Source organism: Lynx canadensis, chromosome E3, assembly GCF_007474595.2.
Source record: "Lynx canadensis isolate LIC74 chromosome E3, mLynCan4.pri.v2, whole genome shotgun sequence".
NCBI lineage: Eukaryota > Metazoa > Chordata > Mammalia > Carnivora > Felidae > Lynx > Lynx canadensis.
In genome coordinates, this window is record NC_044318.1 from 30535201 (window position 1) to 30562858 (window position 27658).

General features: G+C 58.3%; 1 protein-coding gene across 3 annotated transcripts in view; it reads right to left on the minus strand.

The window, feature by feature from the left end:
- The window catches only part of GTF2IRD1 (GTF2I repeat domain containing 1), a 115238-nt gene that overhangs the window by 68872 nt on the left and 18708 nt on the right, over positions 1-27658 (minus strand). For 2 of the 3 annotated variants that reach the window (XM_030301120.1, XM_030301118.1), the window contains exons 1-6: positions 20383-20614; positions 9323-9451; positions 6164-6305; positions 3650-3805; positions 1705-1888; positions 668-978 (exon numbers count right to left, since the gene is read on the minus strand). In XM_030301120.1, the coding sequence (XP_030156980.1) occupies positions 668-978; positions 1705-1888; positions 3650-3805; positions 6164-6305; positions 9323-9451; positions 20383-20595 (1135 nt within the window). In that variant the 5' untranslated portion in view covers positions 20596-20614. Of the gene's footprint in view, positions 1-667; positions 979-1704; positions 1889-3649; positions 3806-6163; positions 6306-9322; positions 9452-20382; positions 20615-27658 lie in introns of those variants that run through there. The other variant, XM_030301121.1, reaches the window with a different exon arrangement.

The window sequence follows — 27658 nt, forward strand, 5'->3', positions numbered from 1 at the left end:
GAGCCAAAATCAACAGTCAGATGCTCAACTGACTGTGCTACCCGGGCGCCCCGGACTCAGTGCTTTAATACAGCAGTTCTCAAGCTTGAGCACCATCTGAATCACCTGGCAGATTCGAATACACAGGCGACCGGACCCCGTCCCCAAAGCTTCAGATTCAGCAGGACTGTGGCAGGGCCTGAGAACGTGCATTTCTGGCTGGCCCGGGAACTTGACCCGGACGATAACCTTGTGAGAGGTTCTATTGGCATCTGCACTTGACAGATGAGGAAACTGAGGCTCAGAGAGGTAGAGATTTGCTCTGGGACACACAGCCACTGAGCCAAGGAGCCCGAGGATGTGAACACAGGTCTCTCTCACATCCAGGTGTCCCTTCTCTATCTCCAGTACCCCCAACCCAGGCTGGGGATGCAGCATGTGACCAATTAGCACATTTACTGACTCCACAGACTCCTCTGGACATCGCTTGGCCCCAGGCCAAGGATACTGTTCACAGACGGCTGAGGGGAGGCCCAGGGTCGCCAGCTGTCCTGTCCCAGCTCCTTGTCCCAACGTGCCTCCTTCAGCCTGGGGTGGGCCCGGGCACCCGGACCTGCCCTGGGAGGGTGCCCCCACACGAGTGACCCCTGTCCCACCCCCAGACTTAGGGGTCCCGGCAGCAGCTTACCACAGCAGTCGGGGAAGTCCTGGGCACCAGAGGCCTTGGGCTCAGGCCCGGGCCGGCCAAGGCCCAGGTCGCTGGGGGCAAGCGGGCAGGCGGGCGCCTCCTGCTTGAGCTCTCTCGTGGTGTGATTAGGGAGTGCACTACTGTACAGGAAGCTGGCCACAGAGGAGGTGGTGGCGGTGGGGGGTAGGTCCTGGGGTGGCCCCTTGGGGGCCTGGCCATGCAGGCCGCAGTCCCGAGACCCCTTGGCTATCAGGGAGACGCCGTTCAGCTCCACTAAGGCCTTTGAGTCCCGCCCGCCATCCTCAAGCGGCCTGGGTGAAGGAGAGAAGGACACATGATGGCTTCATACACCTGACCCACCAGAAGGTTCCACCTCTTCCTTTAGTCCCCCAGCCCGGCCCCCGCACAACATGGCGGCCTGCGAGGTACACAGGACGGGAGCTAGTCCCCATTTTACTGGCGGGGGTGCAGGCCAGGGCAGGGCTGTAATGTGCCCAGGGCCGCTGGAGGAGCTGGGCCCTGCCCCTCGGCCTCCGTGCCTCCCACCCATCCATCACATGCCCGGTCGCCCCCCAGCTCCTACCACATCCCTCCTGTTCTGGGCCTGTGCGCGGAGGGTGGTTGCTGAACACTCATGGGCAACGCCACGGCCTCGGGCCGGTCTCCAGGCAGCCCCAGCGCTCGACCCAGCTCGCCAGCCTCCACCTCCTCGCCTCCCCCCAGCCCCTGACATAACCCCAGCAAGTACACATGATGTGGCTCCCGGCCAGGGCTGTTCCAGCCTCTTTGCAACACCGAAGTCCCCTGGGGGCCCCCGTGACATAACGCCTGGCTCAGATCATGCTCTACGACTGGGCATTTGCCTCACCTCCGCCGCCAGGCTGGGAGCTTTTAGTCCCCCTCGGGTGTCTGAAGTCCCCTCCCCGTGACTGGGTAAGTGGCCACAGGTGGCTGAGCCAGAATGGAAGCAGGTCGCCCTCCTGGCCCATCCTGGTCCGGACCTCACAGTCCAGCCACCAGGCCCCGGGCCCACTCACCTCTTGAGCTTGAAGCGGATACGGTGGCTGTGCTCCAGGATGGCCATGAGGGCCTTGGGGTCGTAGTCGGCTGGCCTCCGGAAGGCCAGGCCCTCGGGCAGCCCCTGCACGGCCAGCAGCCCCGGCTCCCTGAGCAGCCTCTCGTACGGCAGGGGCACCACGCTGGCCCTTCCCAGGGCCTCGCCTGTGGGGGAGGGGGTCGAGGAGAGGGTCTAGTGTGAGAGGGCAGCCAGGCTGGGCTGGGGCCACGTGGAGTCACTCCCTGTGGTGCCGGGTTCCCAGGAAACTGGACCCCACGGGCCCCTTCACTGTGAGCTTCACACAGGACAGGCTAAGTGGGGGGGAGGGGTGGGCGAGCGCTAGGGACAAGTCCCCTTTGTGTGCACCCGAGGGCCAGGGCTCCCCCACGGACAGGGCTCCCAGCTTTTCGCCATTCTCTTCTCTCAGGGCACCCGGGCGGAGGGGAGGGTGGGGTGCAGGGTTGCAGGTGGGAGGTGAGGAGGAGACACAGGGGAGAGAGAAAGGAGGGCGGGAGAGAGATGGCAGGGAGGAAGGGAGGAGGTGAGGGAGGGGAGTGGAAACAGGAAGAACAGATTCAGGAAGAGAGGAAGCACATGGACAGAAGGTGGTGGGGTTGAAGAAGGGGTGAATTGAGGGGAGACTGGCTGGGGACTCAGGGTGGCCCAGGGGCCCTGGGTGAGGAATGACTGTTGTCACTCCCACCCTGCAGCCCCACCTGGAGCCAGTAAGAGGCCGCTCAGCTCAGGGCCACCTCAGGTTCCACCGGTGGTGGGAATGAGTGGGGCGAGGCGTGTAGGGGGCTGTGGGCACCAACCCCGTAGCTGCCAAAAGGGCGGTTGCCTGGCCAACCACGTGTGACAAGGCCTCCCCTCCCACGGGCCTCCCCTCCCACCCAGGCCTCCTCTTCCTCCTGACATCTAGACGACAGCGGGGAGTTTCCTCACAGACCTTTGCTCCACACAACCAAAGACTGCAGTAGAGAAGGGAACAAAGCCAGAGGTGGGACCCTTAGGGACCTGCCCAAGGTCACCTAGAGAGTGTGAAGGCTACCACTGGGCCAGAGATTCTGCAACTTGACGCTTCTGAGGGAGGCCAGGCCCGCCCACCTCCCCCACAGGAAGGACTCGGCTAACTAGTTAAGTTAGCCGTCGCTCAGTCGTTCAACAAACACCCTGTCAACATCTGCCGCTGCTGGGCCCTGAACTACAGGCTGGGGAACAGCGGAAAAGGCAAGCACAGACCCTGACCCCAGAGAGCACTGCGCTGGTGAGGACACAGGACACAGTGGGTACCCAAAGGGGGCATTAAGCCAGTGGGGCAGGGGGTTTCCCAGAGCTGAGCCTTAGAGAGTAATGTGGCGTCCACCAGACAGAGGGGAAGGCAGTCTGAAAAGGCACAGCGGTGCAAAGGCGAGGAGGTGTGAAATGAAGCCGGAGTGTGCTGGAGAACAGGAAACGGTTCCGTCAGGCAGGGCAGCATGGCTGGGGGTGGGCGGGACCGGCCACGTGGGTGCTTAGGCCACACTGAGGGCAATGGGGAGCCCCCAGAGCAGTGGAAGGAAGAGCTTCCTGGTCAGACTTGTGTTTTAGGAAGAGGCCCTTGGTCAAGGACAGGTGGGGGCAGCAGGGAGCCGGCCCGCAGGCGAAAAGAGACTAGGGCGAGCCGGGGGCCATCTCCAGGCGACAGGTGGCAGTGACCAGCGCCAGGCAGGCCGGGGCAGTGGGGACGGTGGTTCAGGAAGCAAGGCCGGGGTGGAGGAGCCATGCCTGGGGATACAAGACGAGGGAGGGCTGGGGGGGGGGGGGGCACACCTTGAGGTCTTGCCCTGGGCCCACGGTGGGGCCAGGAGGGGCCTCCTCAGCAGGGCAGGGACCGGGGCTCCCACCCGCCCGGGGGCCCCAAATGGAATGAGGAAGGATCTTACTATAAAGAACATCAAACACCTCCTCTACCATCTTCCGCAGAAGGTACACGTCCGAGCCGTGCTCCAGGGAAGACCGAGGGACGTTCCGGCTGCCACCCTCGCCCCGCGGCACCTTCTTGGGATGCTCTGCCTCTGGCTCCTTCCATGGGGCCCCTCCTGCGGGACACAGAGCATGTCGGGCCATGGCGAGCACCCACGTCACCACCTGCCCAGCGAGCTGGCATGTCCCTGCCCCGCGCTGAACCCTGCAGCGAGACACTCAACACGGAACAGGAATGAATGAATGAACGAACGAACGAATGAACGAATGAACAAGCGGGCCCTGCCCCAAACCCCTGCCCAGGGCAGGGCTGGTCATCTCTGAGTTCCTAGTGCCTAGCATAAGGATTGGGTTTCCTCCTGGTCACCTCTAACTCACTGTGTGACCTTGGGCAAGTCCCTTCCCTCTCTGGGCCTCAGTCTGTGAGCTCTCGCATAAAAACCGGCTGGCCTGGCTCAGAACTGGGGTTCAGCCAAGGTCTGTTCCATCCAACCCTCTCTGGGCTTTGACACTAATGCTGTCTTAGACGATCGAGGCCCCAGTTTTCTGCTCTGCCAGACGAGGAGACGATGGGGACACCGCCAGGAGGCCAAGGGGCCGCAAAGAGGCACGTTCATGCCAGGCTGGGCCAGGGTGGGGCCCTGGGAGTATCAGTGAACCTTTGGGTAGGGAAATGCTAGAAAATGCGTTGGAAAGGGGATGGGTGGAGGGTCTGGAGGGCCCCTCGCAGCTTGGAGCCGGCTCCCCTCCCGGGATCCGTGGAGCTTGAAATAAACCAGCCGAGCTCCCGGCTATAAATAGCAGCTCTGCCTGGCTCCGGGAAGCCAGGTGCACACACCCCAGCCTGGCCGATTGGGGGCCACAGGACCCTGGCACTGTCTACTCTACCCTGGTCCAGCCCCCACCCAACCTGGGGAGAGGGCACAGGCTCTGAGAGCTGAGTGGGTGTAGGGGTGGGGGCGGCTGGGGAAGCATCTGGAAGCTGGGAGCACTGGAAGTCCAGTGCCGGGGGACAGCCTTCCCTGAAATGGCTGATCTAGGGTCCAGACCCCGGGTATAAGGCAGATGCTAATATAGTGGCAAGGACAAAAACAGCCAGCGTATATTGTGTGTAAACCACGTGCCCGGCACTGTTCTAACCTCTAGGAGGTTTGTTTCATCCTCGGATCGACCCTCGAGGAGTGCAGCACTGTCCTCCCCTTTCACAGACAAGGAGGTTAAGGCCCACTGGGCAGCAGGTGGCGGAGCCAGGATAGGGCCCCACACGTCTGACTTCAGGGCCTGCTCTTAACCCCAAGAGCTCTGAGTCCCAAATCGTGGGCTCGAATGGCCGGAGGGATGCTGGCCTTCAGCGCTGGGGCCAGGCCCCAACCCTGTAGGACCTAACCCACCACAAAGGTGACGCTGACCTCGCTCAGGAGCTTACCAGGAGCACGCATGGAAGCTTAGGGCATGGGAAGCTGGCACAGTGTGGGGAGCAAGGGCTGGGGTGGGGGGCAAGGAGTGGCAGCGGCACAGAGGGGGCCTGGGCGGGAGGAATGTGAATCTGGAGGCTAGGGAGGCATCTGCGGGCAGGGGAGAGGAGGGAGGGCCTTCCAGTGGGCAGAGGTGAGAATGCACCTGGAGGTGAGCCAGCACTCAGCACAGCACCGCCTGCGGTGAGGACGCGGGATGCTGGGAGGGGAGAACGCAGAGCCAGGGGCTGAGTTATGAGGGTGTAAAGGCCCAGGTAGCGTTGAGGAGTTGGAGGCTTCAGAAAGACCCTTGCTTCAGAGCTCCCAGCAGGGGGGGCGGGGTGTCCTGATGTCCCTCCCCTATTTTGAAGGGGCGTAGCAGAAAGAGCACGGCGTTCAGAACAGAAACCTGGCCTCTACCGCTTGTCGGCTGTGTGTCCCTGGGGGACGTGGCTTATGCTCACTGGGCCTCAGTTTCTCATTTGTAAACCAGAGGTAAGTATTTCCTGAGCACACGGCTTGGCCCAAAGCACTACGGATCGAGTTTATCAAGCATTTCCTTCGTGCTGCATGGGTCCTCAGTCACTTGGTCCCCAAGAGCCACTAGGAGGCGGCTCCAAGATTGTTACTATAACAATGAGAGTGCCTACCCGCCCTGGGTAACTGAGTTAGCATTGTAAAGGGTGCTGCACACAGCAGGGACTGAGCAAGTATTAGGTGAACAGATGCACTCGGTCCCCATGTCAGAGACTCACAGGAACCGGGCAACACTGGGCCTCAGTGTCCCCTTCTGTCAATGAGCAGGTGGAGGGGTCGGGCCTGGCCCCCCCTGGGGTTTGTGTGTCTGATTCCAATAAAAACTCTGCCCCCCCATAACGATGCCACACTGGGAAGCCTACATAACCCCACCCCCCACCCCGACACAGGGCCACCTGGTAATGCTCTGGGGACCCAGAGATGCGCCAGAGCCCCTGCCCTCAGGGACCGCAGGCCCCGCCCCCGGAGCCCCGGGGTACTCACGGCAGAACCTGAGGAAGTCTGATTGCAGCTCCTTCCGTGTGCTCAGGAACATCCTCCCCTTCTCGGTGCCCACCACGAAGGCGCTCTCATCGTGCACAGCGACACAGGCCACCTCCGCATTCAGCTTGGAGAGCGCCGAGCACTGCAGGGGGGAGCAGGGTACGTGAGCCGGGGGAAGGCTCCCCCTGCTTGGGGACACCTCCAGTGACGGCTCTGGGGGTGCGATGGGAGTTCCCAGCTGCCTGAGAGCCCACCAGCAGCTCGAGGGGGAGGTCACCCCTCCAATGTTCTCGGTCAGTTCTGCAGTAGGAATGAGTGAATGATGCCCCCCGCCCCCACCGGAGCTTGGTCAAGGTCAGGGGAGAAGACAGGAGAACGAAGACACATGGCCTCTGCCTGTCCCTCCTCCCAGGTCTGCCTTGCTCTGGGGGCAGGAGGCTTCCGGCCTGAGGCTTGGCCCCAGCCCCAGGGACAATCCTGTCTTAGGTTTTCTCAAAGTCCTAACTGAGGAGGAGGTGGGGGGCCCCAGGAGAACCAAGGCTCAGACAGATCCAGGCTTCAATCCCCCATCAGCGCCTTCCTGCTCTGGGACTAATGGGGCCAAACGGCCCAGTGCCCAGGCTTTCAATGGGCTTGGTCGTGGGGCCTGGTTGGCATGAAAACACGTCTCTAAACCGGGGCACCTCATGTGGGTACACAATCGGAGAGGTTACTTTTGCAGTCCCAGAGTTGAGGCTGGCCGGCCCACAGCACAGGAAGCCCTCACACAGGGGCCCTGCAGCCGAGACCACGAGCGTTTCAGCCCTCTGACCTAGGTCAACAGAAAAACTCTGCCTGCGAAGCTCTCAGCTTGCATTCGGCGCCTCATAAATGCTGGTTTTTATCTGAGTTAGAGCTCTGCTGGCAGTGAGGAAGCCTGCCTTCTCATCACAGTCCTGCTGCTGTGTGATCTAGGACAGGTTCCTCAACCTCTCTGGGCCATGATCATGCCTCTTGCGGCAGCTTCAGCTTCAGAGTCGCTCTGCTGAGGAGGCGGGGGGGGGGGGGGGGGGGGCGGGCAGGGACATTGTAGAGCCAGCAAGCCTGTCCCCTAGGCTCTCCCATGGTGAAGGGTGTGTGCTGATTTCCTCTGAAGATTAAAGCAACCTGCTGTTGGAGGAGATATTCACTCCCCGGGAACTGATGTCCCCAGAGACACAGAGACCTGGACTGTGAGGAAATGCCCTAAAAGAGGTCTGGCCCCATGCAGACCACCCGAGGACCCCGGCCCTGGGCCCTGGGCCCCAGACAACGCCACAGCCAGGTCACGGCGGAGCAAGTGTCATTGTTATCCTCAGGGTCCCTCAGGAAGGCCATAAAGGGACCCAAGGCCGGGGGAGGCGGGTCTTGTCCACGCCCCCAGGACAGCTACAGGGCCACTGCTCCCCTGAGGAGCCTCCGTAACACCCTCTAGGGCAGTGCCGCCCAACAGAACTCTCCGTCTCGATGGGAATGTTCTGCCTGCACTTCCGATGCCATAGCCACCTGTGGCCACGAAGCCCCGGAAATGAGGCCAGCGCAACTGAACAACTGAACTACCGTATTTCATTGTAACTAACTACAACTTATTTATTTGGGAGCCACAGAGACAGCGGGAGCAGGGGAGGGGCAGAGAGGGAGAGAGACAGAGAGAGAGAGAGAGAGAGAGAGAGAGAGAGAGAGAGAGAGAGAATCCCAAGCAGGCTCCATACTATCGGCACAGACCCGACGCGGGGCTCAAACCCACGAAACTGTGAGACCGTGACCTGAGCGGAAACCAAGAGTCGGACGCTTGACCGACTGAGCCCCCCAGGCGCCCCTCGACTAACTACAATTTAAATGTCAATTACCGGGTCGTAACTGCCCATTGTCACAGCTGACCTCGCCATCGCCGCCCCTGCAGCAGGCACGGCTGAGCTGCTGGGGCTCCCCTCCTCACGAAGGACGCTCTGCACGGGGACGGGGTCGTACCCAGCCGACCTCCCCAGCGGTGCCTACCGCCTCTGGCCCACACGCACCACCTCAACAGCGCTCGAGCTCCCTAAGCAGGAACAGCCTGGAAGGAGGCCCTTGTTCTTGGAAACCGTAGACTCTGCACCCGAAAGGCCACTTTAAAAACTGATCATGCTGGGCTGCCTCGGTCGGTTAAGTGTCCGACTCTTGATTTCAGCTCATGATCTCAGTTTGTGGGATCGAGCCCCGCATCAGGCCCTGTGTGGACAGTGGGGAGCCTGCTTGGGATTCTCTCTCTCCCCCTCCCCTGATCACTATCTCGCGCTCTCAAAATAGATAAATAAACATTAAAAAAAATTTTAGAGACACAAACATGTTAAAACTATAAAGATGAAAGGGTAACTGGGTGGCTCAGTCGGTTAAGCGTCCAGCTCTTCTTGATTTCAGCTCATGATCTCACAGTTCGTGGGATGGAGCCCCACGTTGGGCTCTGAGCTGGGGAGCCTGCTTAGGACTCTCTCTCCCCCTGCTCCTCCCCAGCGTGTGCATGTTCCATCCCTGCCTCCAAAATCACTAAGTAAACATTTTTAAAAAATAAAACAAAAACTGGCCAAGCTGTGTGACTCCAGGCAAGGTACTGCCTTCTCTGGACTTGAATTTCGCCATCCTAAAATGCAAGGGCGCAGCTAACTGATGCCAGACAGATTTTAACACCCACCTAACCTCTGTCACAGAACTTTCCCCCAGGAAAAGGCTACAGGAAAATGACATTACTATTTCCTTACTTGGAACAAACTACCATAGGGTTAGGTACAATTTCTGAGGCCGCGTTTCTCTCTCCTGGTCCTGAGATGCAGTCCCAGATCTTGCTTTTAACATCGGGGATTACAGCTCTCGCACGAATCACTGCCCACACGCTATCCTCCAGGGGACCCCAGGGGAGGGAGGGAAGCCTGGGACCCTCCCAGGGATGGGACTCGAATGGCACGAGGTAATGAAGAAGAGGGGACGAGGGGACAGCGGTTACTCGCAGGGCTGGATTTTTCCATCCCGATCACTTAAGCCTCCCGCCCACTGACGTGGGCAGAGGGCCCTGTTGCAGATGGGGCCACTGAGACTCGGGCTGGGGAGTGAGACCACGGCTCTGCGGTCGGCTTCGGCTCCTGCAGGGCAGACGGGGGCACTCACCATGGAATCTAAGGCAGACACGAGGCTGGTGATGATCTCGTCTTTGCGGGTGAAGGCGGAGTTCCAGCGGTCGGGCCCGCAGCCGTTGGTGGGAATGTCGCAGCGCTTCCCCAACAAGGCCATGGTCACCTGGAGGGAGGGAGGAGGAGGAGATGGGCGTGCGGGGCACATTCGGCAGCTGCCCACTGCCCAGGCCCCCAGGGGCCGCCTCTGCTTCCCAGGTGGGACGAATCAAGAGCTGGCCACCTCTTCACACAAGGGTCTCGTACGCATGAAGGCGTTAGAGCCCCGACAGGCCCGGAGACACAGTCGCCTGCACACAGCTCCACGGGGGCACGGGCACAGATGGCAGGAGACTGGGGAGTGTGCTCCACGAAACGTCCCCCGAACCTGCAATGCCAGTACCAGGGCCAGTCTGCCTGGCACCTCAACCACCAACTCTCCCCCTGCACGTAGCTCTGGCAGTGGCTCTGCCTCACTCACACACCCTCCGTGGCTCCCTACTGCCCACCTCTGGACTCCTGTCCCCCGTCCAGCTCCCGCACTCACACCCCACGCTCCAGGTACGCCAAGCATCACCGTCTCTGAAACATACCCACATCCATTCTCCCCGACCGGAGTGTCCCTCTGTCCTCTACCGACTGCCTGCCCTGCTTTTAATGGTCACCTCTGCTGGCAAGGTGCCCTCCGCTGCCCCACCTCCTGCCCCTTCCTGCCCCAGCTGGGCCAGGCGTCCTTGCTGGCCTCCCACATGTCCCCAGGCTCCTCCGTCACAGCTTTCTCTCAAGCCACAGCCTTCCCTAGGCCAGGCCACTGCCCCGAGGCCCCCCCGAGCTCAGAAAGATACCGCGGGGCAGAGGCCACTTCATCTCAGAACAGGGTTTCCCCAAGACAGGACTTTGTCCCATAGTCACGAGGATCCTGGAGGACAGAGGTGCATTTTCTCCCCGCTGGGGTACCCTCAGACCAGGGCCCAATGTCAGGGCTGCCCCAGGCAGCCCAGAACGGGCACCCACTAGATACACAGGTCAGCCTCCCCTGCTTCCAGTTCCTCCCTGCCCCTCCCTCACCAGAACCCCAGGAGTCAGGGCCAGGGTTTGGGGGCACCCCCCCCCCACCACAGGCTGTCCCAGTGCCAGGGCCTTCCAGAGGCGGCTGCTCTCTCGCCAATCCAAGCAAAGGAGAGGGCAGAGAGTGGAGGCAGGGACTCTGGGTTTCCCTCTCTGGGCTCAGCTCCTCCAGGGCTCTGTGCATGGGCCCCAGGCCAGGTGCCGGTGGCCAGTTCAGGGGAGTGAGCATCAGAGGGAGTCTGTGGATCCCGTCCCGTTCGCTTCCTGCACACGGGGACACCGGGGGCGGGCTGACAGCTGGGCCTGCTGCCTTAAAGGGTGCCAGACCCAGAATGCCTTCTGTTACCACAGCTGCCCCTTGGACTGTAAGCCCTGTGAGGGCAAGGGCTGGTGACCCCCGGGGCCCAGCTCAGGCCCGATGTGCATGACGGGCCAAGGGGGGGTGTGGTCCAAACCGCAGTCTGTAGGCTTCCTGTGAGTCATGGGTCAGTGACGCAATACAAGTGTCAGAGTGCCTCACACATAACCAGGTGAGAAGCGTCCGAACTTCGGTTATGGAAACACGCAAACGAACGAGGAACACTCTGGAGCCCGGCTCCGGCCTCGGCTCTGGCCCCAGTCTGCTATTTGGCTGTGAATAAATATTGATTTTAACAACGGGCCAGGCAGCCGCTGGCCGGAATGTGAATTGGGTTCACTTCTAAATGTTTATAAAATTCCTTTCTTCTCCCAGGTTGCAATTTTACAAATGCTTGAAGTCCACAGTATTAAGGGATGCTGAGGGCATGACAGGCCACGTACGGGACATCCCAAGGGCCCAGCAGGCAGCCGGTGGCCTCCCCTGGAGCCTTCTGTGGCACGAAGACCACCGGAAGGTCTGCCGTGTGAGCAGCTGAGAGGTTTGCCCGCCTGGGGCGCTGGAAGGCTTCTCCCCTCCCTTTGGCCACCCCTCGAGCCGTCCCCAGACGGACCTCAGCCTGCCAGCCTCCCAGCTGCTGAGGCCCAAATTGAATCAGGGCAAAGCAGGAGGCACCAGACGGCCCCGGCCTCCGGGTCACCCAGACCGCTGTTGGCTCCTTCCTGCAGAGTCCTAATCCATTTAGGAAGGAACCAGGGACTCAGAGACGAAGGGAGGGAGGAAAAGGGGGCTCGGCTTGGGCTGTCCCCTGACTCCTTGTCCCAAGCAGGTGGGAGCACTTAGGGAGGCAAGACGGAGAAGAGTCCCCCCTCTGACAAACGGCCAGGCTTCGGAGAGAGGGTCCCATGTGGCCAGAGCTGCTGTGGATGGGACAGAGGGGCCAGAGCGCCGGGCCGGGAGCCGTAAGCCACACACACGGGGAGACCACGTCGGGTCAACTACCCCAAACCCTAGTTTCCTCATTTGTTTTAAAGGGTTTCTGGGGGGCGCCTGGGTGGCTTAGTCGGTTAAGCATCTGACTTCAGCTCAGGTCATGATCGCACAGTTTGTGAGTCTGAGCCCCTTGTGGGGCTCTGTGCTGACAGCTCAGAGCCTGGAACCTGCTTCAGATTCTGTGTCTCCCTCTCTCTCTCTCTCTGTTCCTTCCCTGCTCGTGCTCTGACTCTCTCTCCTTCAAAAATGAATGAACTTTAAAAAAAATTTTAAGTGTTTTTTTTTTTTTTTTTTAATTTTTTTTTCAACTTTTTTTTTTTTATTTATTTTTGGGACAGAGAGAGACAGAGCATGAACGGGGGAGGGGCAGAGAGAGAGGGAGACACAGAATCGGAAACAGGCTCCAGGCTCCGAGCCATCAGCCCAGAGCCTGACGCGGGGCTCGAACTCACAGACCGCGAGATCGTGACCTGGCTGAAGTCGGACGCTTAACCGACTGCGCCACCCAGGCGCCCCTTAAGTGTTTTTTTAAAGTTTATTTATTTTGAGAGAGAGAGAGCGAGCAGGGTAGGGGCAGAGAGAGAGAACCTCAAGGAGGCTCCGCCCTGTCAGCACCGAGCCTGATGTAGGCCTTGAACTCACGACCATGAGATCATGACCTGAGCGGAAATCAAGAATTGGACGCTTCACTGACTGAGCCACCCAGGCATCGCGCCTAGTTTCCTCGTTTGTAGGGTGGGGGGCTGGCTCTAACCTGAGGCGGGGAGAAAACCACTCAATAAAACCAACAGACTACACAGAACAGAGAATACGAAGATGAGAGTAGTAAAGCAGGAGGCAAGTGCCTGGCATAAACAGGACAGACGCCGGGGGCCTGGGGGCCCGCGGTGAGGACAGAAGCCACAGCTGGAGCCCTCGAGCACTGGCGGCCAGGGCCAGGCCAGGCCGGGCTGGAGGCAGCCAAGAGCTGCTCTGGGGTCCCCAGGAGGGGACACCAGAAGTGACGCCTCAGGTGACAGGTGGCTGACCCCAGAAGCAGGGCACAAGCAGCGAGGGCCTGCCAGCCGCCCTTGGGCTCCTGGATGGACGAGGCCTGTGAGGGCCCGGAGGCCACGAGTTCTGTCTCTCTCCTCTCCTTCGACAGACTCTTCTCTAGAGGCTGCCAGGGTGCCGGCAACCTGATTCTCCTCCTACCTCCTGGCCACTCACACTGCTGGCATTGACTGCTAACCTAACCCGGGAGGAGGGCTCAGGCTCAGTCCCCCCACCCCCAACCGGCCCTCCTCTTCCCCCGTCCAATTCTGCCCCTCGCTGCAATGTTTTGGCTTAAATGTCACCTACAGGCTGGTGACTCTGGGCTTCTCTCTCTCTCCCTACCTGTCCTCTTCCACGTCTAACAAGCAACTTAAACGGAGTAGGCCCCGTGTTTCCCTGCTTAGACCTGCCTCTCCCGGCCATTCGCCCAGGTGCTCAGGTTCAAACAGAGGCCTTGTCTTCATCTCCCTTCTCTCTCATTTGTTTTTTTGTTTTTAAAATTTTAATTTTTTTCAGTGTTTATTTATTTATGGCAGGGGTGGGTGGGAGGGGGAGAGAGAGAGAGACAGAATCCGAAGCAGGCTCCAGGCTCTGAGCTGTCAGCGCAGAGCCTGATGTGGGGCTTGAACTCATGAACCATGAGATCATGACCTGAGCTTATGTCAGATGCTTAACTGACTGAGCCACCCAGGCACCCCTATTTTTAAAAGAAATTTAAAAAAAAAAAATTTTTTTTTCAACGTTTATTTATTTTTGGGACAGAGAGAGACAGAGCATGAACGGGGGAGGGGCAGAGAGAGAGGGAGACACAGAATCGGAAGCAGGCTCCAGGCTCCGAGCCATCCGCCCAGAGCCTGACGCGGGGCTCGAACTCACGGACCGCGAGATCGTGACCTGGCTGAAGTCGGCCGCTTAACCGACTGAGCCACCCAGGCGCCCCAAGAAATTTTAACGTTTAGCTGTTTTTGAGAGGGGATCCCAAGCAGGCTTGCACCATTAGCATGGAGCCCAATGTGGGGCTCGAACCCACAAACTGTGAGATCATGACCTGAGCCAAAATCAGACCTGGGATATTCAACTGACTGAGCCACCTAGGCGCCCCTCTTCGTTTCTAAAACAGTCGGGGGAGAATCAAGTCGCTGTGGCTCCAGAAAGCACCCAGATCTGCCTGCTTCTCGTCACCACCAGGGCCACCTGACCACCCGGGCCACCACCCTCAGTTGCTCACGCTTCGGCAATGAACCCCTCGCTGTCCCCCCACCCCCGCCCTTCTCCTGCCCCCATGGTCCCTCCTGCAAACAGCAGCCACGTCGCTCTCACGCCGCCCTCCTGCTTAGAAGAGTGGAGAGAACACCTCCCTGAGCGCGTACCCCATGTGACCTGGGCCCACTTGCCCTCTCTGGCCCATCGGCCCTCTCCCCTCTGCAATGGGCTCTGGCTCCCTCCCCCTCGTGTCTCCCCTCTCCGGGTCTCCTGCCTGCAGTTCCCCTGCGCAGCAGGCTTTTCCAGGCCTCCAACTCCCACGGATTCCCCCGCTCCACCAGCCCCAGCTCCTCTGTGCACGGCCCCTGACCACACAGACCACACAGCAGCCCCCCCCCCCCCACTGATTGCCCAACTCTTTTTTTATAAATTTATTTTGTCTTTCTTTGAGAAACAGGGAGACAGGGAATCTCAAGCAGTCTCCGCACCCCATCTCCGGACCTGAGCCGAAATCTAGAGTCGGTTACTTAACCCACTGAGCCACCCAGTGCCACCCAGGCACTTGGCTCCCCGTCTCTTATTTTCCGCACAGAACCTGCTGCGATCTGAAGGGACCCGTTCGTGTGTTTCTCACCCGACTTCCCCAACAGGAACGTGAGCGCCGGGAGGCCAGGGCCATGCCTGCTGGGTTTACGGTGTGCCCACTGCCTCGAACGCCTGCTCGGGTTTTCATGGGCACGCCCTGAATCCTCGGGGAACTAACCGGTGTGACAGTCGGCCACGTCAGGCAGGAACTGGGACGCTCACAAGCTATAAACAGAGTGACAACTTTGGGCTTGCCAGGCTCTCAGAAAACTAAAATTAAAAGGGGGAGGGGCAATGTGGGACACTACAATGCGGGATGTACTTGGATCAGAGGAACAGTCCAGGAAGTGAAACTGACAGAGGTTGCTGGCTCAGACAGGTGTCCTGGACAGGTACTCCTCTGAGCAGCCTACATCGGTGCCCCTGGACACTGCTCTGTGGGGGGGCATCAGTGGTGAGTTAACCCTCTTTGCTTGCTTCCTCCTCCAACGCAGAGGCGCAGAAGGGGCTTGCCCGAGGCCCCCAGTCAGTGGATAGCAGGGATAAGGTCTGTCTGTCTGTCTGTCCTCAAGCCTGGTCCTGTCTTCAAGAGGTGGTAAAGGGCGCCTGGTGGCTCAGTCGGTTGAGCATCTGACTTCAGCTCAGGTCGTGATCTCATGATCATGATCTCATGATCTGTGCTGACAGTGTGGAGTCTGCTTGGGATTCTCCCTCCCTCCCTCTCTCTGTCCCTCCCCCACGTGCTCTGTCTCTCAAAATAAATAAATAAACTAAATAAAGAAGTGGCGGGGGGGACTGTACTCCTCTCACCCACCAGGACTCGGGGAACAGAAAGATCAACTGATGGACTCCACGGATGATACATAAGGAGGGCGATCGACGTCCCCTCGTTCGCCTGGAACTTTCCTGACTTGAGCACAGAAAGTCCCCTGTCCTGGAAAACCCCTCAGTCCGGGGCAAACTGGGACAGCTGGTCACCCCACGACACAGGGACTAATATACCAGAAGCCCAAAACGTCCCTCCCAGCTGCTGAGAACGACACAGACAGGGAGGCAAAGGGATGGCCAGTAGGTCCTGTTTCCAGGTCCGAAAAATCAATTTTACCTAATAAGGTGAGAGGCAGGCTTGGGGGGTCCCGGGAGAGGGGACAGGACCACTTTGTCCAGGGAGACCTCAAGGACAGGAGGAGGGCACTCTCCTGAGCTGTCTGAAGACCAGGTGTGAGCCACAGGGAACGGTCACTAAGAGGCGGAGACGGAGGGAAGACACCTGCCCCACCACTCTGTATCTGTGATCCCAGCCTCCCGCCCCCTAGAAGCCCCAAGGCGACAGGTCAGCAGCCAGGCTGGGGACACTGTATCTTTAAGTTCCCGGGCAGGGCTGACCCACAGCCAGGTAGGGCCTGGATGATCTCCGGGCACGGTTCCAGTTTCCCAGCAGCTCTGCTCTCCCTGCCTGCTGCCCACGTCCCCCGCAGCTGGGGACTCCCTTGCCCAGACAGCAGCGGCTTTGCTGGCCGCCAAGAGCTGGAGCCAGCCCGATCTCTGAGCCAAAGATCAGCCAAGCGCCTGTGTCCCTGTCTGAGTCACCACTGCCCCGACCCAAGGCAGACCTGTCTCCAGTGGGCAGGCACCCAATGGGAGTCGGGCCCAGAAAGCCCACCCCGGCAGGCCTCGGGGGCCAGCGCTGGCAGAGAGCACCCTCAGCTGGGGACCTCGATCCCAAACACCTTGCACTGGGCACTGCAGGCCAGCTGGAAGGCTCCGTGGGGGGTGTCCTTGCGCTCGTCCTTTCTGCCTCCCATGGCCTGCATGCCTGGGGAGACAGGAGCTTGCTCTCCCGAGCACCTGACCTCCCCCAATGATCGCAAGAGCTGACCGAAGTGGCTGATGGGGTCGGAGGTGGGAGGGGGTATGCGAGCAAAAAAGCCAGGGCTAGGGGCGCCTGGGTGGCGCAGTCGGTTAAGCGTCCGACTTCAGCCAGGTCACGATCTCGCGGTCCGTGAGTTCGAGCCCCGCGTCGGGCTCTGGGCTGATGGCTCAGAGCCTGGAGCCTGTTTCCGATTCTGTGTCTCCCTCTCTCTCTGCCCCTCCCCCGTTCATGCTCTGTCTCTCTCTGTCCCAAAAATAAATAAACGTTGAAAAAAAAAAAATTAAAAAAAAAAAAAAAAAAAAGCCAGGGCTGCGGATAAACCCCCAGCCCTGCCCACTTAAAACTCCCCTTCCCGGGGGGGCGCCAGGGGGGGCTCAGCGTCCGACTTCAGCTCAGGTCACGATCTCACGGTTCATGAGTCTGAGCCCCACGTCAGGCTCTGTGCTGACAGCTTAGAGCCTGGAGCCTGCTTCAGATTCTGTGTCTCCCTCCCTTTCTGCCCCTGTCCCACTCACACTGTCTCTCTCTCCCTCTCTCAAAAATAAATAAACTTGTTTTTTTTAATTTACGAAAAAAAAAAAAAAAAAAGAAACTCCCCTTCCCAGACACCTAGGTGGCTCAGTCGGTTAAGTGTCCGGCTTTGGCTCAGGTCACGATCTCATGGCTCATGAGCTCGAGCCCCACACCAGGCTCTCTGCTGTCAGCACGGAGCCCGCTTCTCATCCTCTGTCCCCCTCTCAGCCCCTCCCCTGCTCTCTCTCTCTCAAAATAAACATGTAAATAAATGAAGTAAGTAAATCTCCCCTCCCCCACCAGCACCTGGATGCCCCCTCATCTGAGGGTCCCACGCCCCCATTCTCCCTCCCCCTCCTTGCCCTGCTTCTGCCACCAACTCCCTCCTCCTCTCCCAGAGGTCACCCTCATGACCACCGACATAGCTGCCCACCAGGGTCCCCTCGGACACTGCTGTCCCATTCACAAGCACTCTGACATCTGTGACCTCTGTCCAGGGAGCGGGCAGAAGGGAGGGGACTCTGCCCATTTTAAGGGCAAAGAAACCAAGTCCTCTAGGACATTCCTGCTCAAAAGGGAGCAACCAAGCCAGAATGACGTTGGGGACATCTGGCACACACAGTCCCTTTTTGCTCCTACTTGGGGCGGGACTCCTCTAATTCTGATGCATGGGGCTCAGGGTGGAAACCCAGGCATGGTGACAGGCCAGCAAGGTGGCCGAAGAGACCCGTGGGGCTGGCCAGGCTCCCGGCTGGAGGCAAGCGGAGAGAGACTGGAGCAGGGCTTGTGCACTGGATGGCAGGGGCTCAGGTACCAGTCTTCCGCACCGTGGGCCCAGGGGTTCAGAGCAACACACAGGGGACGCCCGAATGGACCTGGGCCCCAAACAGCAAGTGTCAAAGATATGGGGCCGGGTCGCCACTCTCTGCCAGGGGCTCAGCAGAGGGGAGTAAACAGAGCAACGTGGCTGCCTCCTGAGTACCCAGGAGGGTTAGACTCCGATGTCTGGTTAATCCTCTCAACCGCCCTCACTTTCCAGAACAGGACGTCGAGCCTCGAGCACCCTGACCGTCAGTCCCGGGGCCGGGATGTGGCAAAGGCGGGGCCTCGGCCCAGATCACCCCGACCGAATCGGGGACTCCGTGACAGCAGCCTTCGGCCACTTCCCTCTGGGATGCCGACAGATCGGTGGGCCCGGCCTGGCCGGCAGGGAGAGGAGGGCCCGTGGGGCCCAGGAAGGCGCAGGCGAGGAGACCCCGGCTGGGCCTGCGGGAAGTGGGCCTAACCCCCCGAGCCCTGGGAATCCACAGCCTCCTCTCTCTTTCCTCCTCGAGTCTGCCGGGGCCGGAACAGCGCACGCTTAAGAAATCAGGAGTGTGAGTGGGTGTGCAGGTGTGACGGTACGTGTCTGAGACAGAGTGCAGCGTGGAACGGATACGGGAGGGCGAGGAAGGAGACGGCGCGGGCACAATCCCGGCGGAGCAAGAGCAGCCCCTGGCCATGGTGACGGCACGTGGCCCGGCCCACCAGCCGGGGAGGGTCGCCTGTCCCCCGGGGGCCTGAGAGCCAACCGAGGAACAAACGCCGTCAGCCCTCCTACCGTCAGCATGTCTAGGGAGTGGCGAGTGAGGGGACCCCCACGGGCTGGGTCTGCCCCAGGCCCCTCTGTATCAGGGACGTGGGCGTCCCTCCCCTTCACACACTTGCTGATCCCCAAGGGTGCTCACCGGCCACCCAGCTGGGCCGCAGGGGACAGAACAGAGGGCACACCCCTACCTGGCCATCAGCTGGGCCTCAGTCCCGGGCAGAGCACCGTTTGGAGGGGGAGGGCCAGCCCACAACAGCCCGGCAGAAGCTGAGGCCTGGCTACCTCTAAGGAGGCCCCAGAGGTGGCGGGGGTGGGGAGGGGGGATGTTTCCCTGGCCTCCCTTCACCCCAACCTGTTTATTCAATCCTCCTGGGAGCCTGCCCCGGGTTAGGCAGACTTGGAAATGACTCAGCCCCACCTGCCCTCCTAGTGCTCACAGGGCCAGCCTGTCTACAATTACTGGACCATAAAATGAGGACAGGAGGGGAAGCTCGCCCGGGCTACAGAGCTTGACATGGGGGATGGGGGTTACCCACATTTTCTGTTTATTTTGCTTCGGGGGAGTAGGGGGTCTCCACACACGGTTTCCTTGAGTTGATGAATATTGAGATGGGTTTTGAAGGGTGAATAGGAGTTCTCTGGGAGCACAAGTGGAAAGACGCTATTACTGTTTCTGTGGAGAGAGGCACAAGGAATCTTGCAGATACACAGCCTTCGCTGCAGAAGTAAAGGGAAGAGTTTGGTCGTACTCACTGTCCACTCGCGAGTGTCACCCTCAGAGTAGAGTGGACACCCAGTGGCCTTTGCTGGAATGGGGCGAGGGGGAGAGAGAGAGAGAGAGGGTGTACCGGACAAGCAGATCTCTGACCCAGAGGTGAGTGTGAGGACGGGTAACTCAAACACTCATACACGCTCACACACACGCACAGGTGCACACACGAGTGTGCTCGATGCCAGGCCTCCTGGGGCCAATTCCAGCACGGTGCACTCCCTCGGGGTGCAGAGAGACCCTCACAGAGAAGGCGCCAACCAAAGCCCAGCAGGCCGACAGCACCACCCTGCTGAGCACACGAATGAACAGGACACAAGCCTTGCCCTCTGGGACCACGGTCCTGTCGGAGTCACTGCCACACCTCACCCCTACTCCATGCCCCCCCCCCCACCAGCCTGCAGGCCCCTGGACATGCCTGTCCTCTGGCTTCTGGGAACCAGCACCTCTATGCCCTTTGAAAGAGACACCCCTGCCCTTTGCCTGGCCCACTCTTAGCGGCTGTCAGGCACATCAGTGCCTCGGGTCCTGACCCTCCCGGCTGGCCCGCTGCCCCCTGGCTGGCCACCCACAGCTCCCTCTTCCTCCCTCCCTGCAGCTCTCCCTCTGCCAGGACGCAGAGGTATCTGGGCCCCCATGAGACCGCCGGCTCCTGCGTGCCTCCCTCCCTGGGCCTGCCAAGAACCAGCCTAGTACACAGAACTGGGCCAGGAGAGGTGTCTGGGGTGGAGGGGCTGTTTATGCAGGTCTGGAAGAATCAGGGGACAAGCAGAAGTGGGGGGGCGGGGAAGATGGGGAGTACTCTGGCCAGGAGGCAGCACTGGCAAAGGAACTGTGGCATCGGCCGGCGGGATGTGGCATGGGGTCCTTGGTGAGGGTAGCAGATCCTTGGGCCCTTTCAAGACCATGGTCAGATTCTGAGACTGTCGAGTGGGAGACACCCTGTGCTCTGTCCCCTACTCAGCCCCAAACCCTGGGCTTGTCCTTCAGAGGGGGCCCTGCTCAGCCCCCCTCCGAGGGACAGCCTGAGAGGACACCCCCCCCCCCAGAGCATGAATATGCCCCCAGAATACCTTGGAGGTGCTCAGGCCCCTGGAGTCCACTGGGCAAACAAATCCCCGTCCTGGGCCCTTGGGGGTCCTCTTCTCTGGCGTGTCCTCCCTTGGTGGCTTTAAACATGACAGCAAATTCTTTGACACATCTCCCAACAAGTAGAGACATCCAGTTCCTCTCCTCTTGAATGTGGGCCTTAATAACTCACTTCTGGGGGTGCCTGGGTGGCTCATTCGGTTAAGCGTCCGACTTCGGCTCAGGTCATGATCTCACAGTTCATGAGTTTGAGCCCCAGCATCGGGCTCTGTGCTGACAGCTCAGAGCCTGGAGCCTGCTTCACATTCTGTGTCTCCCTCTCTCACTGCCCCTCCCCTGTTCACACTCGGTCTCAATCTCTCAAAAACAAGTAAACGTTAAAATATCTTATAAAAAAAAAATAAAAATAACGTGCTTCTGACCAACAGAGTACCCCCGCAGTGCTGCCACGTGACCTTCCAAGGCCAGGTTCCAAAGGGCACTAGGCTTCTCATTCTCTCCCTGAGACTCTCAGCACGGGAGCTCCGAGCCAACATGCGTGAAGTCCAGCTGTCCTGACGCCACCGTGGTAGACAGGTGGGTCCAGCGATGCCTGAGGAGACCCAGGTCTGTCCCAGGGCAGCCGCCAGCGAGTAAGGAAGTCTCTGAGACAACCCCAACCCCAGCCAGCTTCTGCCAACGCAGGAGACCCTGAGCAAGAACCATCAAACCAAGTGCAGCCAAGCCCCAAACTGAGAGAGATTAAAATCCGAAATGACGGCTGTCTGACATTGCTAAGTTTGGGGCTACTTGTTACGCAGCGGTAGGTAACCGATACGCCCCACGGGCGCACCATGCCGATGCAGGCACACCTCTGATGGGCAGCTGTTTGCAAGGGCGGCTAGAGCTTGGATACGTGTTTGGGGTGCCGCGTGCATGTGGACCCCCCCCCATCCCCCACCCAGTGCAGACACAGCCGAGTTGGGAATAGGAAGGGAACCTCCATTTGCCCTTCTCTTCCAGCCGGCATGTATTAGCCAAGAATGGCTGCTCTAATTTGCCCTTAGAGACTCACAGCAGGCCCAAAAGGGGCCCCCAGAAGACACTCATGCCCTAATCCCTGCAGCCTGTAAATGTCACCTTATATGGAGAAATCACTTTTGCAGATGCAATTAAATTAATGACCGTGAGATGGGGAGATTATCCTGGATTATCTAGGTAGGCCCTAAACGCCATCGCATGTATCCTCGTAAGGAGACGGGAGAGCTGACACGCAGGGACGAGAAGGCCATGAGAAGCGGAGCAGACAGAATCTGATGATGGTGGCTTCGGGGAGTGAGTGACGCGGCCACGGGCCACAGATGCCAGCAGCCGGCAGACGTCGGAGGAGGCCAGGCATACAGCCTCTGGAGGGAGCATAGCTCTGCCGACACCTTGATTTTGACCCAGTGGTACTGATTTGGGTTCTGGCCTCCGGAACTGGGAGAGAACAGTTCTCGTTGTTTTAAGGCACCACGTCGACGGCCATTTGTTACGGCAACCTTGGGAAACGAATCCAGGGCATCCTCACCCCTCACGTCCCACCTATGAGTCCTAGTCCACACCTTCACACACGACCCCCCCCCCCCCCACACACACACACACTCCTCAGCCCAGACCTACAAAGCTCAGGCCCGGACTTGCCGGAAAGTTCTGCAATCCTTTCCTCGTTGGAAACTCCAGAACCACCAGGGGACAGGGCTGGATTTCCCTGGATGCCGGGAGAATGCCTCTGAGTCAAGTCTCAGTGCCCTAGGAACCAGCTGGCCTCAAGAGCAGGTGGGGAAAAAAAACGCACTCAGCCACGCAAAAGGCAAAGGCAAGAGCAGATACAACCCAAACACGGCCCCCACACCATCCGCCACCATATGCTTGTGTTTCTTGAAAAAGAAGCTTGAGAGAACAAACAAAAAGGAGATTCTCCTCCGGGGGGGGGGGGGGGTAGGGGCATCCTTCCTCCCCAGGAGCCTGCCCCTCCCCCCACTTCATTTCTTATCACAGGGGCTCCCCAGTGGGCACAGAATTGCCCGGGGCCCTGAATTCCTGCCCCCGCCCACTGTCCACCATCACAGCAGCTGGCAGAGAATAAAACAGGTCAAAGCCCTGACTTCCACTTCTACCTGCCTAGGAAGGTTCCAGGCGGGGCAGCGGGAAGGGGTCTTACATCAGCCGCGGTGCACTGCAAGGCAGTCCAGACTCGGTCCAGACACCGAGTCCCAACCCCAGCCCTGACCCCTTCTCCCTGAGAACAGAGCCCTCGTTGTGTCCTGGCATCTAAAGGCAGGTGTTTGGGGCAGCGAATCATGGGGATTCTGGAGTGCTTAGATCAATCCCTTACGTGGGACCAGTTAAAGAGAAGCATGCCACCCAATCCTGGCCACTGAGACTCGAGGGGCTTCCAGGGAAGTTCTCCTTGCTCTCAGGGCACGACTGAAGCCAGAAATGTCCTCCTTCTTCTGCGTGTGACACCCCCAGCCACGACAGCATGTGGGGACCAGGAGAGGAGCCGGCCCAGGAGGCGAAGCGTTCACGCGGACAGCAGCACAGACCCGTCAAACAATCTGACTGACCTGTCATGACTCAGAATCTACCAACCTCTGGGCTTCGGGTTAGGTAGTAAATGTCCACGTTCCTTAAGTCACCTTTTTTTTATTTTTTTTAAAGATTTTATTTTGGGAGGCAACTGGGTGGCTCAGTGGGTTAAGCATCTAACTTTGGCTCAGGTCATCTCAAGGTTCGTGAGTTCGAGCCCCGCACTAGGCTCTCTGCTGTCAGCACAGAGCCTGCTTCGGATCCTCTGTCCCCCTCTCTCCGCCCCTCCCCTGCTCTCTCTCAAAACTAAACATTTTTTTAAAAAGATTTTATTTTTAAGCAATCTCTACACCCAACATGGGGCTCGAACCCCCAAACCCAAGAGGAGGAGTTGCACACTCCATCGACGAGCCAGCCAAGTGCCCCACTGAAGCCACCTTTAACGAGGTATCTTTCCCTTGTGGCTGGATATACATGTGTATACACAGGGAAAAACTTACCACAGTGGACGTTGCACTTTTTAAAAGGTTAAAACCAAAGCATCCTAGTGAGTCAGCATCTACTGGTTATAAAGCCACCCATTAGCTCTCGTGTCCTGGTCTATTTGATAACAGACTGAGATGCCCTTTCCAATCGATGAGCAGACAGCATGTGTCCTGTTTGGCACCCACAGCAAGAATCCAAGGGTCTGTAGCAGGACCCCCATGTGACCCTCTTCTCCCCTGCCCGTGGAACAGGTGCCGGCTGCCCCTTTAGGCCAAAGTGACCGAAGTCACTGCTCAGCATAGAGCCAGAAAACGGAGTGCTGGTTCCTTTGATGTCCCTGAGCCCAGGATGGGCCGCCCACCTCCGGACGTTCTGGTTACAGGAGAAAACAAGCCCCTCCCTTCTCCAATCCGTTTATCAGGTTACTTCTAACTGAACGCATTCCTAACGGAAACCCATTCCACGGTATGCGTTTTCAAATTATATTCACTTCCGGCTCCGTTGTAAGCCATAACTCTTACTTTACTGCCCTTTTAATCCCATCTGACTACAGTTTATGTTTCTGTGGGAGTCTTTTAAGTCGCTTCTGAAATAAGGTAGGATGTAAATAAATGAAAGTAAATTGATCCAATAAACTTTTAAAAGCCCCAGTGTTGGGCACCATTCGAAGAAAGACCTGCCTTCCCCAGGGCCAGTCTAATGAGCAAGTTATTCATCTCCCTGAACTTTGCTTTCCTCATCTATAAAATGGGGCAAGTCAGACCTATCTCACTGCACTGTTGGGGAGGCGGGGGGAGGGGGAGCTAAGAAATATTAGTTGGAATAGACTCTATTCTTAAGACACCTGCATCTTGGGGTGCCTGGGTGGCTCAGTTGGTTAAGTATGCGACTTCGGCTCAGGTCACGATCGCACGGTTGATGAGTTCAAGCCCTGTGTCAGGATCTGTGCTGACACCTCGGAGCCCGGAGCCTGCTTCGGATTCTGTGTCCCCCTCTCTCTCTGCCCCTCCCCTGCTCACACTCTGTCTCTCTCTCTCAAAGATAAACATTTAAAACAACTTTTTAATAAAAAAGAAAAGAGACCTGAGTCTCTACGATTCTCCTGGTAAATGTCACCATCCCTCAGTCCTTGTCCTTGAGGACTTTGTCTAGTTTGCTCAACTAGAGAAGTTCTGCCTGCTACAGCCTCTCCACCTGCTTCCTTCTAGCAGGGGCATCTGGAGACAGAGAGGATGCCGGCCTGTCCTTGCCTCTGCCGTGATCCCACTCATGAAGGCCCCTCCTGGCCCTCGGACAGTCAGAGGTGATAGAAGGAAGTAGGACTCTGTCCCATCCCTGGTGGGCGTCCCAGGGCGGAAGAAGTCTCAGCCGGATGCTGGAGAAATGGACTCAAGCACTGGGTGAGGACTAGAGGAGGTGACTTATCAGATCCACTCCAAGGTGGAGATCTTACATTAGAGCAATGTCGGTAAGCATACACAGTCTCAAAGGGATATTTATACACCCGTGTTCACGGCAGCAGAATTTATAGTAGCCAGAAGGCGGGAGCAACCCGAGTGTTCACCAGCGGATGAATGGATAAAGAAAATGTGGTCTATACACACAACAGGATGTTATTCAGCATAAAAAGGAAGGAAATTCTGGGGTGCCTGAGTGGCTCAGTCAGTTGAGCGTCTGACTCTTCGGCTCAGGTCATGACCTCATGGTTCGTGGGTTCGAGCCCCACATCGGGCTCTGTGATGACAGCTCAGAGACCGGAGCCTGCTTCGGATTCTGTGTGTGTCTCTCTCTCTGCCCCTCCCCTGCTTGTGCTCTGTCTCTATCTCTCAAAAATAAACATTAAATTTTTTTTTCAAATAATACGTAACAATTCTAAAAAGGAAGGAAACTCTGCAATATGCCACAACACAATGACCCTTAAGGGCACCATGCTGAATAAAAGAAGCTGGGCACAAAAAGGCAGATGCTGTATGATTTCACTTGTATGAGGGACCCAGAGCAGTCGTATTCAGAGACAGGAAGCAGATCAGTGGGTGCCAGGGGCTTGGGGGGAGGCGGAGGGGTAGTTAGTGTCTACTGGGGACAGAGTTTCAGGGTGGGAAGATGAGAAAGTTCCATAGACGGTTGCACAGTAATGTCATTGTACCTAACTCTACTGCACTGAACACCTAAAGATGGTTGTGACAGTCAATTTTACGTGATGGGTGTTTTACCCCAATTAAATAACCACAACAACCATTTACTGAGCGTAACCGGGCAACACCCACGACAGCAGGTCTGGGGATGCACGTGGTCTCCCCGGGCCTCGAGTCCGTCACTGGCTCTGAAGTCCCACACCAGCCCCAGGCTTGCTGACATCATAGCAGAAGTCACAGGGATACGGGCTTTGGTTTGACCCAAGGAAACACTTCCCAACCAGGAGGGCCGTCCCTGAGTGGAAGAACAGGACACCGCATAGGCACTGGGTTCCCCATCCCTGGAGGTCTGCAAGCGGACGCCGGCTGTTGACCAAGACCTTTTAACGAGTGGGGAGCCTGGGTGGCTCAGCCGGTCAAGCTTCCGACTCGGGATTCTGGCTCCGGTCATGATCGCCCAGCTCATGAGTTCGAGCCCTGTGTTTGCCTCTGTGCAGAGAGCACACAGCCTGCTTGGGATTTTCTCTCCCCCTCTTCCGGTACCCCTCCCCAGCTCACTCACTCTCAAAAATAAATAAGCAAACTTAAAAAAGAAAAAAAAAAAAAAAGACCTTTTAAAGAGAGTCTAGAGACTCCCACAAGTCACCTGGGGGAGGGGGAGGGGGAGGGGGAGGGGTCTCGTGGGCAGAGGTCAAGGACAGCTCACGGTAGCTTTGGGTAGGTAGGAAGGGAGGCAATATGGAACCAGGACAGCAAGAGCAAGTCTCAACCACTTTGGAAAAGCAGCTCTTAGCGCTTCTAAGTATACGATGTCAGAGCGTGCAGAGCTGGGTGGGGGCCCCTCACCCAACTGCTTCCATGTGCATCCGGGGAAACCCAGAGGGGACAGTCCGCACCCCAGATCTCTGCACACCCAGTGCACGTTTGGGACATAATGCCACCGTGCTCTCCCGTGCGCCTAACTGCTCTGTGCCAGTTGCAAACCCTTTCCTAGTCACTGGTGCAGGTGCTTCAGGGAAACCAACTTGATTTCTTTGAAAATGGGCAACAATTCCGATGGTAGGCATCCCGGTTGTAGGGCAGTGCCCGCACGTGCTTGATTCCAGTGCGTTCTCCCCGGGGCCTGCTCTGTTGAAAAAGGCATCAGACGGATCAACAAACCACAAGTAGGCGCAGCACCACGGGCCGAGTCTCTCAAATACGATGAAAGCATCCAGGAGTGGAAGGTCACACCGTAGGGATCCATTTACTTGTGGCTCAAAAACATCCGAACTCCTGCATTAGGAGTCAGGATGGTGGTCATTTTGCGGGAGAGGGGTGGAGGAGGGTGGCTGGAAGGAGGCATGGAAGGCTTCTGGGAGCTGGGAATGTTCTGTTCTTGATCTGGGCTGTTACCTGGGTAAACTGGTTTCTAAAAACTTATCGAGCTGTTGACTTACAACAAATAGCTTTTCTTCTCAACACAAAGTTTTAAAACGACGTGGGGGAACTGGAATCCCCAGGGAGGCAGCGGACAACAGGAAGGCGGGCTTGACAGACCTCAAGAGGCTGTTGCACCGAGGCCCCACCCCGTGACCAGCCGCTTTCGTGTCTATGAATCTACCCCGAGGAAATTACCCGAAACGCAAAGATTGATGTGCAAAGGCATTTCACCAAAGCATGCCACACAGCCGGAAATACACATAGCGCGCGCACACACACACGTTAAGGGAAACAGCAGACAATCCCCAGTGCCCCGTGGGGCCTGGAGCCAGCACTGGACGGATGACCGGCCCCGGGCGCACATGGAAAAGCCAGGGATGAAGCAGACTGTCCGCCTCGCTGGGCTGGATCCATAAGTGACTTACCTTCCCTCTACGTTTTGTTTTTTTTTTTTTTGTACAGTATCTGAGCTGAGGAGCTGTCATGGTGCGATTTGGAAAGAAAGAACAGAAACCTTCCTCCTTCCAGCCGCCCTGCCCCCAGGACAGGAAAGCAGGCCCAGGCCACGGGCAAAGGGCAGCCGCAGGGAAGCAGAGGCCTTGGGCTGCTTTCCTGGAAATCGAGGGAGGCCTCCTGCCTTCTCTGCCGAGGAGGAGCTGGGGGAAGG